This window comes from Anolis sagrei, chromosome 1 (genome assembly GCF_037176765.1).
Source record: "Anolis sagrei isolate rAnoSag1 chromosome 1, rAnoSag1.mat, whole genome shotgun sequence".
NCBI classification, from domain to species: Eukaryota; Metazoa; Chordata; class Lepidosauria; order Squamata; family Dactyloidae; genus Anolis; species Anolis sagrei.
Window position 1 is genome coordinate 136,556,167 of NC_090021.1, and position 20,339 is coordinate 136,576,505.

Consider the following 20,339-nt stretch of genomic DNA (forward strand, 5'->3'; position numbering starts at 1 on the left):
AGCAACAATTTCTAAATTCGTTCTAAGGCATTAGTATCTAAAAATCAATGAAAGTGCTCTGTGGAATGTTTTAAATCTTCTTGTTTGCTGCCATAAAACAAGACTTTGAAAACAATGCAATGTGCAACGGAAGCTATTTATCAGAAGCAAATGTGAGATCAACAGATGCACCACGAGAAGAATTTCTAAAAAAACGTGTCCATCTTTTGCAATAAAGAAGCCCATCTCAGTCTCCAGTGGGTATTTCCTAACATGTCTTCAGACATTAGCTAGTTCTAGGAAAACTCAGGATTTCAGAAGAACATTCTGACATAATTGGACAAATCAGAATGAACAGGGCCAATCCAAGTGGAACAATATGAATTGAGGTACTACTCTGACTCTTCACCAGATAAGGCAGGATTGCATCTTTCTAGTCCATTAGCATTCCACCACACATTAACATTAAGAAATTAGTCAAATATGAAATACTATAGTTCACATTTGTTTTTTTTTTTTTGAAATGATTTTTATTAAGTTTTTCACAATCCACACAAGGAAAGAGGGGGAACAAAAAACAAGAAGATAGAACAGTAGGAAAGGGAGAGGTACACACAAAAAAAACACAGAAACCCACCATATCTAACTACCATCTAATACATACAATACAACTACTCAAACTATTCTAAAATGACTTCCACTCCAACCTCAGGATCTTTTCAAGATATTTCTTCACCTTAATATCTATTCTCATCCCATTGTTTTTTCAGCTTTCTTTTCATAATCATATATCAGGGACCAATCTGTCCTCCTCAAAACTCTTCCTTCATTTCTTCTCAACAAAAAAGTTAGTTCGTCCATGTCTCTTATTTCTTTAATTTTCTTCCACCAGTCTTCAATACTCGGAACCTCACCATTCTTCCAGTATTTGGCAAAAACCATCCTAGCCGCCGTTGTGCAATAGGTAAATAATTTATCTTCATTCTCATCCAGTTTACAGTCATCATCTGTAAATCCCAGAAGATAATATTCAGGTTTCTTCTTAAAGCTTTTCTTTAATATTTTTTGTAACTCCTCATGAATAATAGACCAGAACTTTGTTGTTTCTTTACATGTCCACCACATGTGGTAAAAGGTGCCTACTTGCTCACTACATTTCCAGCACTTATCTGATACATTTTGATACATATGGCTCAGTCTACTCGGAGTCAAATACCACCTATAAAACATTTTATACCAATTTTCTTTTAAGTCCATAGCATATGTGTATTTCAATTTTTTATTCCACATCCTTTCCCATTCCCCAAAGTGGATGGGCCTTCTTATATTTTCCGCCCATTTAATCATAGAGGTTTTCACCTGTTCTGTTTCTGTCATCCACTGGAGCAATTTATTGTATAATATTGTAACCGTTTTCCTTTGTGTTTTTAGTATTCTATCCCATATATTCTCGTTCCAATCAAAACCTGTTTTTTGATCTTGTTTAAAATAGTCTTTAATTTGTAGGTAATTTAACCAAGTTATATTGCTAAATAAAGTCTTTAATTGTTCAAATGATTTCATCTCTATTGTCCCCTTCACCAATATATCCTTGTATCTTGGCCATGTCCTCCATCCTAGTAGTCTTCTTTGATGCGCTTCCATTGCTGAAATCCATAATGGTGTTGTTTTATAGAAAAGAGCTTTATACCTCATCCATGTCCGTAATAGGGAGGCTCGCACGAAATGATTGCCGAAATTTTTCTCCTTCATCTCTCTATTATACCATATATACGCGTGCCATCCCACTCTTAAATCATGACCTTCTAGATTTAAGCACTTCTCTTTGTCTAAAGTCATCCAATCCCTAATCCAGGACAGTGCGCAGGCCTCGTGGTAGATCTTCAGATCGGGAAATCCCAATCCGCCTCTTGTTTTCTTATCTATTAAATTCATATAATTAATTCTTGGTCTTTTTCCTTTCCAAACGAATTTCATTAAATCTTTCTTCCACTGTTTGAACAGAGTTTGACTTCTTATTATCGGTATATTCTGGAACAAGAACATAAGTTTTGGTAATACATTCATTTTTATCAAGGATATTCTACCCAGGAGGGATAGTTTCAGCCGGTCCCAGTTCTGCAAATCCCTTTGGACCTTCTTCCAAACTAATTCATAGTTATTCTTTAAAAGTTGTCCATTTCTGGCTGTGATCCAGACTCCTAGATATCTAATTTTCTTGACACCTTCAATTCCAACCTGTTGTTGAATCTTTATTTGTTTCTCCTTATTCACATTCTTAAATAAAAGTTTAGTTTTCTTCATGTTCATCTTAAAACCTGCCACCTTTCCAAAATCTTCTATTTTGTTTATCCAACTTTGTAAATTTTTCTCCGGGTTTTCAATTGTACCTATTAAATCATCTGCAAACGCTCGTATTTTATATTCAAATTTACCAATTTTTGCTCCTTTGATCTTTTCATCTTCTCTGATTTTCTTCATCAGGATCTCCACTGCCATAACAAAAATTAATGGGGAGAGTGGACAACCTTGTCTCGTGCCTTTCGTAATTTCAAATTCTTGAGTCACTTGCCCATTCACTTTTACCTTAGCTTTTTGAAATTCATAAATAGCATTAATTGCATTATTAAATTTCTCTCCCATATCCAACTCTTGTATCAAAATCTTGAAGAAATCCCAATTCAAATTATCAAATGCTTTCTCGGCGTCTATTGACAAAAGGGCAAATTCTTTTTGATGATTGGTCTCATAATATTCCAAAAGATCTAGAACGTTGCGTATATTTTCTTTCATATGTCTATTTGGAAGAAAACCTGTTTGTTCTTCTCCAATCCACTTACTTAAAAAAAATTTTAATCTTGTGGCCATGATATTTGCAAACAGTTTATAATCCGTATTTAACAAGGAGATCGGCCTATAATTTTTAATATCATTCTCCGGTGATCCTTCTTTATGTATCACAGTTATTTCTGCCTCCTTCCAGGAGTCTGGAACCTTTCGAAATTTTAAAGCTTCATTCGCTATAACTTTAAAAATAGGTATCAACTGCTGTTTAAACGTTTTGTAAAATCCTGCCGTAAACCCATCCGGTCCCGGAGCTTTATCTGCATTCATTTTACTGATGGCTTTCTCGATTTCCTCTTCTGTTATTTCTTTGTTCAGTTCTTCTCTATCTTCATCTGTTATTTTATCCAGTTTCATTTGTCCAATATATTCCATAATATCTTCTTTCTTTATATCCTCCTTTGTATATAGTTGTGTATAAAAAGTCCGAAACTCCTCCAAAATTTCTTTATCCGTTTTCAAGTCCTTGTCCTTGGTACTTATTTTAGCAATATGGTTGATTTGCCTCCTTTTTCTAACCTGGTTTGCCAACCATTTACCCGGTTTATTAGCATTTTCAAAAGCCTGTTGCTTTAGAAATTTCATCTGTCTTGATTGGAATTCCAGCTCCACGTAATTTTTTTCCTGTTTCAGTGTCACCAATTGTTTCTCTGTTCGTTTAGATGGGTTTTTCTTTAACTCCATTTCTTTTACTGCTATTTCTGCCCTCAACTCGTTTATTCTTTTATTTCTCTCTCTATTCCTTCTTGCTCCTTGTTGAATAAAGTGCCCTCTCATGACTGCCTTAAAGGCATCCCAAACCACTCGTGGCTCCATTGAATCTAGTCTATTTGTTTGTAGGTAGTCCTGAATTAACTTCTTGAAATATTCTTTGTCATCTTCCATTTTTATTAAGTTCTCATTTAATCTCCATTTTCTATGATAATTTTTTTGATTTACGACAATTTCCAGAGGGCAGTGATCTGATAAGTCTCGTGGCAGAATATTAATCTCTTTCACTTTAGTAGAGAGATTCTTAGTAATCCAAACCATATCAATTCTTGACCAGGATTGATGTCTATTCGAGAAGAAGGTAAAGTCTCTTTTATCTTTATTTCTAATTCTCCATGCATCTTCAAGATCGAAGTCTTTTTGTAAGTCCATGAATTTCTGGGGGAGTTTCCCTCCCTTAAACTTCTTTTTCTTCAAACTTTTATCTATCTGACAATCGACAACCCCATTAAAGTCTCCTGCCAACATCAGTTCATCAAATTCTGTTTCTTTTAACTTAGTATTTAAGAATTCAGCAAATTTTCTCTTCGGTCCATTGGGAGCATATATATTACAAACCAATATTTTGGAATCTCCAATTATTATTTTCACTGCCACACATCTTCCTTCTGTATCTCTAAATGCCAATTCTGAATCTATTGAGTCCTTTACATACGTAACCACTCCTCTTTTCTTTTTTTCATAGGCCGAATAATATTCCTTTCCTAATTTTTTATTCGGAAGGTGTGCCACATGTTTATCACAGATATGCGTTTCCTGTAACATTATTACATCAAAATTCTGTGTCTTCAGACTCCTCCATACTCTCTTCCGTTTTTGGGGGGAATTCATACCGTTAATATTATTCGAAAAACATTTTATTTGTCTCTCCATCATTTTATTTATCTTTATCTGGTCCCAATCCTGTGTCGCCAAAAGCCAATTCCATTGTTTCAGTTGCCGATTGTTCCGAACTCTGACCTCCTTTTTCTTCCTTTTTCCGTGGTGTCATTCTCTGTGGTTTTGGTTCTTTTCCTAAAAAGCCATAATCCTTTGGTGATTTATATCTTGCCTTTTTTGCCTTTACTCCTTTCCTTGGTGGACATGGCGACGGGATAGCCTCGTCGAGAGGGAGCTCCCGACGAGGACCAGCGTGGGTGGTTAGGTAGAGCTAAAAAAAAAAGCTCCCCCCTTTGCCGGATTGAGTGCAAAGGTGTCGTGAACCCCAAGGACGCTTGAGGCCCCAAAGATCTCTCCCCCCTCAAGGAGGAGAAATCGAGAGGGTCCGAGCGGGAAGGGGAAGCGAGCCACCCCGCAAGGATCAAGCCGCGAGGCTTGTCTAACCGCCGCCAAAACCACTCAAAATAGAAGAAGAGGAAGACAGAAGAAACCCCGGCTGGGGAAAGGAAAAAAAAAAGAAAGACCCCAACCCCAGGTAACGGGAAGGTGTTCCCAAATTAATAATATTTGAAGGAAGGGAGGAACGGAGGGAAGAGAAAGATAAGGAAGGCTGAAGAAGGAACAAACAATAAGAATAAAGAATAAAGAATCAAAGAACAAAGACAATCAAGGAACATAAATTATATATAGGTGATTTGATAACTTGGGCAAATTGGACTAAATTGGATAAGAGGAAATTTGGCGAAAATAGATCAAATCAATGGAAAATAAGCTGATCTATGGAAATTAATCTTTATATATATACTATAATTTACTATAAAAGAAGTAAGGAGGATAAAGAGCCCCTCACGCAATCCTAGTGGAGGTTCCTTTTGGAACTAGAGACGGAAGAAAGAAAGATAAACAATACCGACCTTGACGCCATTATTGTTGAGTCTACCCCTGCCTTCTTTATAAACAATCTGGCTGCAGGAAGTAAAGGAAGTGACGGAGCAGGAACAGGAAGGCAGGAGACTCTGGAGGACTAAGAAAAGAGAGGAATCAAGAGGGGTCGGAAAGGAGTGAAGGAGGAAGTGACGGGGCGGAAGGAGAGCTGGCGCCATTTTGGATCATAGAGAAAAAACGCTATAGACTGGCAGAGAAGGAATTTGTGCATTTGGAAGACAGGGAGAATTGGAGGAGCAAAGGAGTGGCGGTGCAAGCATAAGAGTCATAAATAGAAGTGACGGAGAGGAGATACGAGGACGAGAAGAAGACGACGACGGACCAGGAAGAGAAGAAGACGGCGACGGACCAGGAAGAGAAGAAGACGATGACGGACCAGGAAGAGAAGAAGATGACATCGGACCAGGAAGAGAAGTAGACGAAAATTACTATAATTGGGAGGAGAACTGGATGATAAATAACCATTGAAGGAACAAACATAAAGAGGAACAGATAAGTAAAGGACTAATCTAAAATTTTGGTGCCCCCAAGTGGAGGAAAAGAGTCTGTGCTTCCTATTAGAAAGTTTATATTTTAGAAATTTTAGATTGGTGATAAATTGATAACCCATTGTAGTCAATATACTATTACAGGAAATTGACTTTAAACAAGATAGTGTCATATCCTTTTTAAAAGGGGGAAAATTAGAATAAAATAAATAAAATTAATTAAAATTGGTGAAAGTATTAGATTCTAAATATTAGTGGGTAGATATATTATGAGTGAATGAATTAACTTTATAATTTGTTAATAATTGAATAATTGAAGACCTTTAAGAAGTAAGAAGTAAGAAATTGATTTATATCACAATTGGCTATGAAATTAAATTAAATTGATGGACTTTTGCTTTGAAAATCAATACTATAATTGATAATAGATGTAATTAGAATAAAGATTTTTGGGAAATAAGAGGCAATTGGGAAATGACAACTCCAGGTAAAGCAGAGTCAAGAAGAGGATCATTGGATATAAATCCTAAAATGGATAATCTTTTAAAAGAGATTAAAAAGATATCAGAGAAACAAGATGCGTTGAAAACAGAATTGAAGGAGGAAATGAAGACTAAACATGAGGAGTATTATAAGAAACAAGAAGGAATAATTACTAAAATGACAGAAGAATTTAAAGTAATGAAAACAGAAATAAAAGAGGAATTTGGACAGATAAGGAAAGATATAACACAGCTGGATGGAGAAGTAAAGGAATTGAAAGCCTCTAAAGAGAAAATAGAAGGAACGCAAAAGGAGATGACACAAAAAATAAAAGGATTAGACAGACAAAGGGAAAAAATAGAACTAGAACAAGAAAGACTACTGCAAATGCAAATGGATTTTCAATTGAGACTCAGAAATATAATGGAAGATGACAAAGAAGATATAAGATTATTGATAATCAAAATTCTGGCAGATTGTTTGGAATGTGAGGGAGATGAATTAGAACAGGAAGTGGACCAAGTCTACAGGATATCATCATTTTATTCTAGAAGAAATAAGACAGATAGGGACGTGATAGTGAAATTTACAAGAAAGAAGGTACGAGATGATGTGCTCTATAATAATAATAAAAAACCAATCTTTTACAAAGGAAAGAAAATTGCGGTTCTGAAAGAATTCCCACAGGCAACCTTAGCAAGAAGAAGAAAATACTTTTTCTTAACAGAAGAATTGAAGAAAAGAATGATAAGGTTCAGGTGGGAAAGAAAAGAAGGGATAATGGTGACATACAAGGAAGAAAGATATTGGTTGACAACAGAACACAAGGCCAAGATTTTTTATGAAAAACTTATGAAAGAGAAGGAAGGAGATGAAGAGCAAGGAGAAGAGGAAGAAGAAGAAGAATTAGGAGAAGAAGAAGAGGAAGAGGAAGCAGAGGTAGAGGAAGGTGAAGAAAGACTATAGTTCACATTTGTGAGTTTAACACAGGGTCCTCAAACTTTTTAAACAGAGGGCCAGGCCACAGTCCCTCAAACTGTTGGGAGGGCCGGATTATAATTTGAAAAAAAACAACAACTGAATGTATTCCTATGCACACTGCACATATCTTATTTGTAGTGCAAAAACACTTTAAAACAATACAATAAATAAAATGAAGAACAATTTAACAAATATAAACTTATTAGTATTTCAATGGGAAGTGTGGGTCTGCTTTTGGTTGATGAGATAGGATTGTTGTTGTTGTGTTCTTTCAAGACGTTTCAGACTTAGGTTGACCCTGACTGAGGGCCAGGTAAACGACCTTGGAGGGCTGTATCCAGCCCCCGGGCCTTAGTTTGAGGACCCCTGGTTTAACATTTCTGAGTCTCCTGGATGATTCTCAATGGACGTTGACCAGAGATTTGTGCTGGAGGAACTAGAGATTCTTACAAATCAAGATAGCAGCCATGCTTAATGCTATTTTTTTTAAGTACGTCTTTCTAAAAAAAAAAGCAAGACAATGACATTTTCTCTCCCTTGTTCTTTCCATACACATATGCTGACCTGTTCAATAAATTTTGGCTGAGTGTGGCTTTGAGCTATAGCCACTTCTGGCAGCTACACCATCGTTTCACAGTACAGCTTTCTCTTTCAGACTTATGTACTGGCTTAATCATTCTTGGTCACTAGGAAGCTCTCCACGGACACTTATTTTGTTTACGCTCCAAGAAAAGGGCTCAAGGCATCCTGGTAATTGCAAGTCTTGACTTGACCCTGTGACACTAAGAGTAAAATGACAGTCTCCAGGGCAGAGCAGGTTTATATCATTCCAAATAAAGTTTTGAGTAACTCTTACTGAAACAAAGTTCTTCTCTTGTTTCTTGGTAAACAAATACGTCTCCTGAAGGTGGGGAGGGGAGAAAGATCTGAATCCAAAATGTGATGCAAAATGAAACAGGTACATGGGAACAATTGGAAACCGTAAATTATCCGTTGGATTTGTCCTTCCCAGGCAAGGATTTTTGTTTTGCTGTGGAGAACAATATCTTGGTTATATCTCCTGGGCATACTACACTGACAGCATGACCTGTAATCAGCTGTTTCGAAAGCTACATAAGATTGTATCTGACATAAGAGTGTGAAACACTGGTAAATCTAGTGCAGAATCCCTAGCTTTCCCACACAAGTTTGGGTGCATCTACACTCTAGAATGAATCCAAATTACGTTTTTAAAAAAGCACAATTAAAGCCCTGGGAGACTGTGCAAAAAGAATCTGCGAACCTCAAGCCCTCCATAGTGAACAGAACCACCTAAACTGGGCTCTAAAGGCCAATGGAGACTCCACCACAGACATCAGAAGAGCTGCATGGCCAAGAACAAGGCACGAGAGTAAAGACCAAGATCCACCCAGAGGAAAAGTGTTCTTGCCTTACATCAAGGGAACCACTGACCACATAGGGAAGCTGATGAAGAAACACAACCTACAAATTATCTACAGAGCCACTAAGAAAATCCAACAAATGCTACATTTAGCAAAGGACAAGAGGGATCCTCTCACCTCTGTAGGACAAGTCTACATAGTGACAACCAAATGCAGCATTGCCCAAACAGGAATCAAGGAACATGAAAGGCACTGCAGGGAAGTCAGCCATAGCAGAGCACTTGGTGAACCAACCTGGACACAGCATATTATTTGAGGACTCAGAAATGCTGGACCACTCTAACAACCACCATGTCAGACTACACAGAGAAGCCATTGAAATCCACAAGCATGTGGACAACTTCAAAAGAAAGGAGGAAATCATGAAAATGAACAAAATTTGGTTAACAGTATTCAAAACCTTGAAAATTGGGAAAGTAAATAAAGAGCAACACTCAAAATGCAGGGGAGTTCCAGGCAAGAATCAGGGCCAGCTTAACACCTCCCAACAAAGGATTCCCCAGGCAGAGTTTGAAGCTGCAAGGCCATTAAATGCTTATCAAAGTGCCAATTTGCAACATTCGCACTTAACTCAAGCAGACAAGAGTTCTTTCGCCCACCCTGGATATTCCACAGATATATAAAATTCACTTGCTTAGGTTCCAGCAGACCCTCAACCTCTGAGGATGCCTGCCATAGATGTGGGTGAAACGTCAGGAGAGAACGCTTCTGGCACATGGCCATACAGCCAGAAAAACTCACAGCAGTGATTCTGGTCATGAAAGCATTCGACAACACAGTGCAAATTTGACACCACTTTAACTGCATTGGCTCAATGTCATGGGATCATGGAAATTGTACTTTTGCAAGGCTTTTAAGCCTTCTCTACCAGAGTGTTCTGGGGCCTCACCAAACTTTAGCTCCCAGGGTTCCATAGCATTGAATCATGGCAATTAAAATGTGGTCAAACTGCATTCATTCTACACTCATGGGAGGATTAATTCAAACATTTGTCAAACTTCTTGGTGCTTTCAGCAAGCTATCCTTTTAAAGCAAGGATGCCTCTAAATATTATTAATATTATTATTGCTACTGCTGCCACCATTATTTTTTTATTATTGCTGTTGTTATTATTATTTTGGTCAGGAGGAATTCAATTCCCTTGGTATAATCAGAGGTGAGAGAAAACCAAACAAAACAAAACAAAAGTTGGGATCCACTGATCTAGACCAAGAGTGAAGAACTCTCACAAATATTTTGTGCATCCCTCTCAGTATAATTCTAATTTTTATTTTTATATGTATTGTTAATCAATGTATTTAATTTATATCTCACCTTCCAAAAGGGATGATGCTTTGCTTCCAAAATTTAGTAGCAATCCATCAAATGCACCACATTGAGAATGAAATGCACTGTTTGTTGGGGGCAAGCTATCTTCTGAAACAAAGTACCAGAAACCAGCACCATATCTGTGTTTCTTTCTTTCCTGGACTGGCAGCAGATCGCTGTGGTCAGTCACTCATCCATGAACCACAACTCTGAGAAACATTGGTTTATAGGAAAGTCAGCATCATATTACAATCAATTTAATGATACGTATTTCACATTCATTTACATATAAGGGTATATTTCAAAATAATTGCTCAGCTGTGAGATGATAAAGCAGTGAAAGATTTCAATGACATTCTAGAGGAGTGCGTGCAAGAAATGGACTTTTTAGTCATTCCTGCAAACGGGAAAGATTTTAGTGAAATCTGCACAGGCAGGATGTTTTCATATAATTCTTGGACACTGGAAGACTGGATTTTCCCGCTTGTGGTACTGACAGTAGGCAGCTGGTTGCTATGAATACACACTTTTTTCTCTCTTGCCAACCACATCTGACATAGAGACATTTAGCAGGAATGTTGTTTTTTCCTTTTTGTTTTAAAAGGGCTGATCAACACTCATGTCCAATGAGGTCACACTGAACATAACACATATCATTGAATCATAGAGTTGAAAGAGACTTCGTGGGCCATCCAGTCCAACTTTGTTATTGGTTGTTTGGTCTTGATGTTCGTTTTATATTCTGTTTAATATTGTTGCTTTATTTTGTTATATTGCTTTTGTTGATATGCATTTTACTGTATTATGTAAATGCAAGATACTCCACTTTGGCAGGAAAAATGAAATGCAAAGATATAGAATGGGGGATGCCTGGCTCGAGAGCAGTACGTGTGAAAAAGATCTTGGAGTCCTCGTGGACAACAAGTTAAACATGAGCCAACAATGTGATGTGGCGGCAAAAAAAGCCAATGGGATTTTGGCCTGCATTAATAGGAGCATAGTGTCTAGATCTAGGGAAGTAATGCTACCCCTCTATTCTGCTCTGGTTAGACCACATCTGGAATATTGTGTCCAATTCTGGGCACCACAATTCAAGAGAGGTATTGACAAGCTGGAATGTGTCCAGAGGAGGGTGACTAAAATGATCAAGGGTCTGGAGAACAAGCCCTATGAGGAGTGGCTTAAGGAGCTGGGCATGTTTAGCCTGAAGAAAAGAAGGCTGAGAGGAGACATGATAGCCATGTATAAATATGTGAGAAGAAGCCACAGGGAGGAGGGAGCAAGCTTGTTTTCTGCTTCCTTGGAGACTAGGACGCGGAACAATGGCTTCAAACTACAAGAGAGGAGATTCCATCTGAACATGAGGAAGAACTTCCTGACTGTGAGAGCCGTTCAGCAGTGGAACTCTCTGCCCCTGAGTGTGGTGGAAGCTCCTTCTTTGGAAGCTTTTAAACAGAGGCTGGATGGCCATCTGTCAGGGGTGATTTGAATGCAATATTCCTGCTTCTTGGCAAAATGGGGTTGGACTGGATGGCCCATGAGGTCTCTTCCAACTCTTTGATTCTATGATTCTATGTTTTAACTGTTCTGATGGAGCCCCCGGTGGCGCAGTGGGTTAAACCCCTGTGCTGGCAGGACTGAAGACCGACAGGTCGCAGGTTCGAATCCGGGGAGAGTGCGGATGAGCTCCCTCTGTCACCTCCAGCTCCTCATGCGGGGACATGAGAGAAGCCTCCCACAAGTATGATAAAACATCAAATCATCTGGGTGTCCCCTGGGCAACGTAGACGGCCAATTCTCTCACACCAGAAGCAACTTGCAGTTTCTCAAGTTGTTCCTGACACGACAAAAAAACCCACAAAACTGTTCTGTTGGGCTCGGCCCCATGTAAGCCGCCCTGTGTCCCTTTAGGGAGATGCAGGCAGGGTATAAAAATAAAGTTGTTGTTGTTGTTGTTATTATTATTATTATTATTATTATTATTATTATTATTATCCCTTGTGAGGTCACAACTTCTGAGGATGCCTGCCATAGATGCAGGTAAAACATCAGAAGAGAATGCTTCTAGAACATGGCCATATAGCACAAAAACCTACAACAACCCACTATTTTGTTAATTTATTTAAAAATGCATCCAAGGGGTGTTTATTTATTTATTTGTGTTTCTCACAAACACAGTCACAAAGGAACAGCTGACACCATGTGCACACCTGTTGAGGAGCTGTGACTTTTCCAGGCTCCTTTCTGGAATGACATAGATACTTGGAAACAAAGAAATAACATTGATTGAAAAGAAATAATCCTAGTTATTCACTACTTTTATACCACCTCCTTTCCAATCAATTCAAAGTAGCACAAATGGTTCCTTCCCCACTTTATCTAAGCTAAGAAAGATAATGACTGGTTCAAGGTCACTTAGGGGGCATTTATACAGGCCACAAACAGTGATGCTGATCTGGAGCAGGGAACTCCATATCAGCATTGCAACGGTCCACACGGCTAGCTGTTGAGCTTGCTCAATGGCTAGTTGGTGTTTGCATGGCTAGCAGCAACAGAAATGGTTCAGTACCACTGGATTGCCATCTTTATGTTTCCCCCATCATTCTCAGCTTTGTACCCCCCCCCCCCGGCATGAAAATGGCGGTGGCCACCACATGGCACCTGTAATGACGATAGTCACAGTGATTAAATGACATGGGGAGGGGAGCAAGAGGGAAGGAGGAATCACTCCCACCTTCCCCCTCATGCTTTTCCAATTGGTTTGCTGCTCTGGCTACTGTCACTCTAGGTGCCAGGTGACAAACACAATGGGAAAGACGAAGCCAAAAATGATTGGGCAATGTAGGTGCCATCCTCTATTCCTGCGCTGCCCAAGTCCAGGAGATGTGGGATGGTGAAGTAAATAGCTGCAGTTGCTTTGCAAATAGGAAGTGGCAAACTCCAGGGTTTGGGGAAAGCTTCGGAGCATCATTTTCTTAATGTGGAATACTGAATGGACCTGTGCATCGAATGGATGCCATGGAATCTATTCACCCCAGGCCAGCTCATATGGACTGTGTAAAAGGGGTCTTAGGATGTTGTATGGATCTACTTGGATCTTCAAGCCTCAGCTAGTTCTATAACCCAGCAGTGAGTAACACATAGATATGCAGATTGCTACCCCTCCCCCCAATTTGCCAAATATAATATTTTTTTATAAGTTAAGCTCCCAGGAACAGCAATTAATTATCTTTTTATGTGTATAAACTGCCTTGAGTCCCTTCAGGGAGAGAGGGTAGTCTAGAAATAAAGTATTATTATTATTATTATTATTATTATTATTATTATTATTGTGGGTGTGAGTTGGGAAGTCCAGGGAGCCTGGAAGCGTTGAAGGTCATAAAGCAGTACTGAATCATTACATTTTGTATATTCCTGCTCTAAAACCTAGGCCACACTGGCTTTTAGTATTGACCAAAGGTGAACAATATCACATTTGCTTCACAGAGGTTTCTTTGCTAGTTCAGGTAGAATACCCATTATCCAAACTATTTTGGGACCAGAAGTGTTTTGGATGTTGGAATACTTTTATACTGGCCTTTGGGCCTATAACTCACATTACTGGGCATTCACTAAGTTTCTAGCGATAGGACTTCATTTTGTGTAGTGGCCAGGTTAGCAGGGATTTCTGAAAGAAGTTTCCCCAAAACTCCAATTTCTGTTCAGTCCACAAAACTATGCCACATTTCCCAAGAAAACTAATCACAAAACACAGACAAAACCAGGTTTTCAAGTACAGTTAAACATCCAAAAAAGGCCCTTCCTATGTAATTTCCCACTTAGACTGGTGTGTTTCCATTTACAATCCAGCTATATCATCCTCTAACCAGGCTGTAACCATTTCTGCCATCTCTTTGGGTGTTTCAAGGACAAAAGCATGTCGGAATCCTTTTTCACACAATCGGATGTCTCCATCTGGAAACTCCATCTTCATCTCTTCATAGTATTGCACAGGGCACCATGGATCTGTCGCTCCATAATAAAACGTCAGCTAAAAATAAACATAAAAATATCTTAGAAAGAAAATTAGGGGAAAAGACAAAATAAATCCAATTGCCAGAAGAAAATAAACAACAACAATAATAACAACAACAAAAAAGCTTGGCCCTAGATTGAACACATTTGGACCCATGGGATGCCTTCTGTTTCGCTTCTGACTGCATGACAGAAATAACCATGGCCTATACCACAGTTAGAGCATTTTACACATTAAAAGAACTACAGATAATAAGCAGTAGTGATGTTTAAAATTTTAATACTAAGATGATATGTTGCTTAGTAATGATAGAGTGTATTCAGGGGTAAGACATCTTGAGTAAAAAGAAAGAGCATCACCCCCTTAATAAAAATAAAGGTTTTATCATAGGAACACCAGTCTAAAATAGATAGTAACTTGGGGGTGTTGCTCTAATCTAGCTCTATTCTAGAGAAGAGCAGAGAGGGGACTGGCGGGAAGAGAAGAGGTAGAGAAACCACTGTGAGAATTAGTACACTTTGGATCACCCATTTAGTATTGTGTAGATAGTAATAAATGCATATTCCTCTCCATTAGGATTGCCAGCTCAAGATTGCCAATTCAAGAACTGTGGTTTTGAGACAGCACTTGGCGGTATGCCATGTAAATACATAGAATCTTTTCAAGTTTCAAATTATTAATTACTGGAAACTGTAGAAAGCTGATGTTTTATACACTTTATTTATATCCTGCCCTTCTCTCTTAGAGTGGATTACAGCATTTACATACATAGGCCTTTACAATCAGATACAACGAGACACACAAACACTAACAAAGGTAGAGGCTTCTCCTTTCATTTCCAGCTTCTGGAGGTGGTGCTCATCTCTGGCTCTGGGGAGATGCTTTTCTTCATTTTTAAGCTGAGGAGCCTGCATTGTCACCTCCTGGTTGTGTGGCCGGCAAGACTGCTTGAAGCGTCTCTTGCCTTTTCCCGCTGAAGCGGTACCTATTTATCTACTAACATTTGCATGTTTTTGAACTGCTAGGTTGGCAGGAACTGGAGCTGACTGATGGGAGCTCATCCCGTCTCGCGGATTTGAACCACTAACCTTCAGGTCAGCAGTTCAACAGCACAAGGATTTAACCTATTGTGCCACCACAATGAGCTTGAGATTTGTACACAATCCTTTCCTTTTGTTCAATAGAATTTTCACTCTGACCTCCTGCCTGGAAATAGCACATGAAAACTGGAGACTCAGGGCCAGATGTTGAAATCTGGCAACACAAGTTTCTACAACATGCACAACAAATAGGAGTTCCTCCAGATATTTTCACTGAGTTGAACATTCAGCCTCTAGTCAGAGGAATCCTATACCTTCGTGAATATCTCTCCTGCTGGATTGGGACAGAAGACTGTATTCTGAAGCATAATAATAATAATAATAATAATAATAATAATAATAATAATCCCTTTGAGATAAAGGAGATTCCTGTTTTCAGGGAAAGATGTTTGGGGCTGATATGTAACACTGAGAGATTTCAGTGCATCTAGTTTAGACTTTTAGGCACAATGTAATTTTTTTTGTTGGGATTACGCCATTTGGAAGGGGAGGCAGGTGACCGATTCCTCTCCTGATTCTGACAGAAGTCCCTGAGTCAAAACTACCAAAGCTGGTGTAATTTTTGTAGGGAAATCGCTCCCTCTTAACATGTTATTGTGTCAATTACAAAGGCCCCTACACCTACTTTTAAAAATATCTTTAAGTTATATAACCTAATAGCAAATGGGGTGCAGACCCAAAATTGATAAGAACATCAGTCCTGGTGGTGTCTTACTCAACTGCTGAGTATGTCTGCCTTATCTGGCATAAATCTGCCTATGCAAAGCAGGTGAATTTAGAACTGAAAGAGACATGTAGAATAATCACAGGATGTCTTAAACCTACACCTGTTGATAGACTCTATAAGCTAGCTGGCGTTTCCCTCCTCTCCTGAAGTGTGATGGGAAGTTGCTGCCAGTTGTGAGAGAAAGAAGACTAAAGACAGTGAAAGCCACCCACTGTATCACTATCAGCCTCTTTCCAATAGACTTAAATCAAGGAAATCCTCTTAATGTTCCACCAGCAACAGCAAGAATATCGCTGTGGGCAGCGAAACTAGCCAATTCCAACTGGATGGCTCCGCACAAGGGTCTTCCTCCAGGGACAAACCAAGAATGAGGAAATCGGAAGTCCCTGAACAGACTCAGAAGTGGAGTGGGCAGGTCAAAAGACAACCTGGCAAAATGGTACTACCTAGAATAATCCTCCACCTTGTGCAACTGTGACACTGAACAAATAACTCAACATCTGTATGCTTGCCCACAATGCCCTACCTCATGCACAGAGGAAGAACTGTTTAAAGCTACAGACAATGCAGTCGCTGTTGCCCGTTTTTGGTCTAAATCTATTTAGTTGCTTGTGACCCCTTGATTTTATCAGGTTTAAACTTATTTTTATGGAATGCTTTTGACACAACATAAATAAAAATAAAAATAACTTTTATATAGATAAACGTGCACTTTGTTGGAAATTTTCTCTCTAGGGCTGCAGAGGGAAAACTGGCTATTCAGAAACTTTTGGACTACATTCAATCATTCTTCACAGGGGTTACTTAAACAAATACAAACAACTTCTCCACATACTTCGGTACTCTGAATTGTGAGATGAGAAAACAGTAATAATTTACTTCTGATCTAAATGTATTTTATTGAGATATGATATCATCGGTGATAAATGAAATAAATGAATCAAAGCAAAATCTTCAAGGTATGTACTATGTTAGCCCACAACTCTAGTTCTATGGATATGTATTTAATTCATGAGATTGCATGATTCAAGTGGGAAAAACCAGAAATATTCATAGTTCGTACAATAGCTCATAATTCAGTGCCACTGATATCAAATAAAACGTAATTTTTAATCATAGGTATTTCTATGTACTTTCTGCTGAACCCAATTTCTAGTCTTTCACGCTTGGTAGTGAACCTATAATCAAACACACTTCCCATAAAATATGGACTGAGGAATCACACACACATTCTAACAGAAGCTGTGAAAACACTGGAAGAATTTGAGATTGCTATCAACAGGATGTTTACATTTAAAGGGTTTCTAGGAAAATAATGAAGATTTCCGACAGTTCATTCAATTGGCATTAGAATGATGATAGCTTAGAGAAATGTAAGTAGGATTTTTATTTCTTCTCTTTGTTGGTGTGTGCCTTAAATCCAAGACCACAAGAAAAACCAATGGCTTAAATGCTAAACATCAAATTATCACTGCATTTGGTTGAGATGCGATACTTTATAGGAAGGTGGGCAACTATGGAGGAAGTAGAGGCCATTTTTCTGTGTCCTTCCTGCAAGTCTTATTGTTGTGTCTTGGCATGTCCGGAGAGATGTTACATAACTTTCATTTTGGCCAATTTGCATTTTTTCAACGTTTTCTTTTGAGGAGAAGAAAGGAAACAGTTGCATTTGTTGTGACTGGGCTTGTTACTGGGTGAAAAATCACCCCCAAACAAGGATACCTCCTCTTTCATTTCTACACACTTTAAAAACAGTTTAAAGACAGAGCCCACCATGCTGCATAACTACTTCCGGCCGTTCCCTGTGGGACTCTATCCTAAAATGTGTTTAACGTGTGTAGAAACTGAGGTTTTAGGAGTCAGAGAGCAATTATCTTCAGAGCTCCTGATTCCTGCAGAAACAGGTAAAGGCACTTATTTATATGTGGAATGGGAACTGTCAGAGTCCTCCATGTGAGATTGTATTTATGATGTTTAAGAGGAGGTGTTCCTGTGGTTGATCTCAAAATGAGCCTCAACACTCTTTTTTCTCACCCGTAATACGCTTGTATGTAACTTTTACTGTAATTTTTAAAAATAATTTATTCTTCAGGAATTGTGCAATCACAATTGTACATCACTACTTAGCTTGGGCTATATTTTCCTCTTTTCAAAGACTTAGATTTTGGACACCTGCAATTGCAAAATTCCCCCTTAAAAAAAGAAAGAAAGCGGTATTGTGGGACTACACCTGCCAATGTGATAGCTTCAAATGTGAAGGATTACAGTACAAACAGGCAAAAGTACATCGCATTAGATTTGGGTAAATATCCATTTTCCTTATAAATGGAATTGAATTTAATGAAATGTTACGGTAAGAAGATGATTCCTCCCCCCCCCCCCCACTTCCTCCACCTCATGGGACGAGTTCCTAAGTCTGGGAATGCTCCACAGATTCATGAGTAGCCCTGAACATCAGATTGAGTGTGATCAGCAGTACTGGCTATAATCTGAACCAGTCCATTGTGCAGATGGGCTGGCACCACTATCACCCTTTCCCTGTGCTTAGCAGTGCAGGAAAATGGGGATAGGTTGGGCCTATGTCATCCTCTTGCTGCCATGGCAGATGGCCTTGGGGTTTCAGAGAGCTCCTGGCCGTTGCTGAAGATGGTCCCGGCTGAATTGGCACCTTTGCTGATATCAGCAAAGGCCCCTCGCAACAGCCAGGGTATTCCTGGAGTTCCTTGGACATCTGGCAGTGGTGCTAGGTACAACAAAGCTAATGTTTTCATCCTCCTGGACAGTCTGGACTCCATTCCACCACCACTACAGAATTGAGAGAGTGTAGCTGACACTGGGGCCAGACTGACGTATTGCTACCCCAGACTGGCTTCGGATTTTAGAGTATGTGTAGAAGTGCCCTTGGTTCTCACAGGTAGTAAACAGGAACAGCTGTGAATATCAACCAAAAATCTTATCCAGAGTTGGTTAAAATCTAATTCCTGAAGCTTTGTGTTAGAAACAGCTTTGCCTTTATTTAATAAAGTGGCATTAAGTATACTTTTTATAATGGAATTCATCCTCCCGCTTCAATAAAATAATGAAAAGGAACTAAATCTGTTGATTTTGGAGATTCTGCTTTGTGTTTTGCACTTAGTATTTTCTGGCTTAACTGGCTGAATGTAAACCGAAAGGCTGGCTTTAACCCCATAACACTTCACACGAAGCAACACTCTCCTAAAATGCCTTTTCCATAGGCCACTCTCCCTTCTTAATCTGCCAAGTCTAGAGTTTGTTAATTTCCCAGAGATCATGACTAAAATAAATGTAATGCATTCAATCAAATTCACAACTTAAGTTCATGCATTTTCCAAGCAGATTTAAAATATGGTTCACAATGGTCACGACAGGTACAATAGCCAGAATATGAGTTGTGAATAGTAGCTGGGACTACATAGCACTATATGTTTGAATTACATACAAATCTTGTAAATCAGTACAAACATATTTTAAAATGTACAATTACCATGAATCCTGATTTGAAAAGTGAGTAACTACTGCTCTGGATCATTGGCTTGAGCACTGGATTTATGTCAGGTATAGCTACACTATTGTGGGTTCACTGAACACTGCATGCTGTATCTACTTTCAATGAACACAGGACAATAATCTCCTGTTGTTGATCTGTAACTTCTTGTACTTCTTGAACCACACAAGAGTAATGTTAAATGTTTAATAGTGGATAATAGAGACAACCACAGCATCACAATCTTTGTTTGTGCAAGGAACACAACACACACAACACCGAAGAATGAATGCAGTTGGACATCACTAACTGCCATGACACAATGCTATGGAGTCCTAAGATTTAAACTCTATAGCATTCTCTGCCAAAAAATGATGGTGACTCACCAAATTACAGCTACCATGATTGCACAGCACTGAGCCATGGCAGTTAAAGTGGAGGCCCTGCTCTTGAAGCTACCACCCTCACAAGCATGACTGGTGGGGATGAGAGACAGGGCCTTTCCAATGGTGTCCCCCCCCCCCCATCTGTGGAACTCCATCCCTAATGAAATCAGGTCAGCCCCCTCCCTCCTATTCTTTAGGAAAACACTTAAAACATGGTTGTGGTACCAAGCATTTAAGCAGCAGATGCAGCGATAATAACGTAAATGACTTATGTGACTGACAATGGACAGACCTCGGATTGTGACTTTGGATTTGTGCATTTTTAAATAGATGCTTTACAATGGGTGTTTTAACTAATTGTTTTAATTGTAATTCTTATTATAATTGTTATGTTTGGCTGTCGGTATGTGTGGTTGTCGGTTGTGAGCCACCCTGAGAAGGATGGGATACAAATGTTTGAAATAAATTAATAATTTCTCCAATCAC

At 38.9% G+C, this 20,339-nt stretch overlaps 1 protein-coding gene across 2 annotated transcripts in view; it reads right to left on the reverse strand.

The window, feature by feature from the left end:
• Window positions 1-10,361: 10,361 nt before the first annotated feature.
• The window catches only part of LDAH (lipid droplet associated hydrolase), a 93,227-nt gene continuing 83,249 nt past the window's right edge, over window positions 10,362-20,339 (reverse strand). For both annotated transcript variants that reach the window (XM_060787025.2, XM_060787016.2), the window contains exon 7: window positions 10,362-14,150. In XM_060787025.2, the coding sequence (XP_060643008.2) occupies window positions 13,959-14,150 (192 nt within the window). In that variant the 3' untranslated portion in view covers window positions 10,362-13,958. The remainder of the gene's footprint in view (window positions 14,151-20,339) is intronic.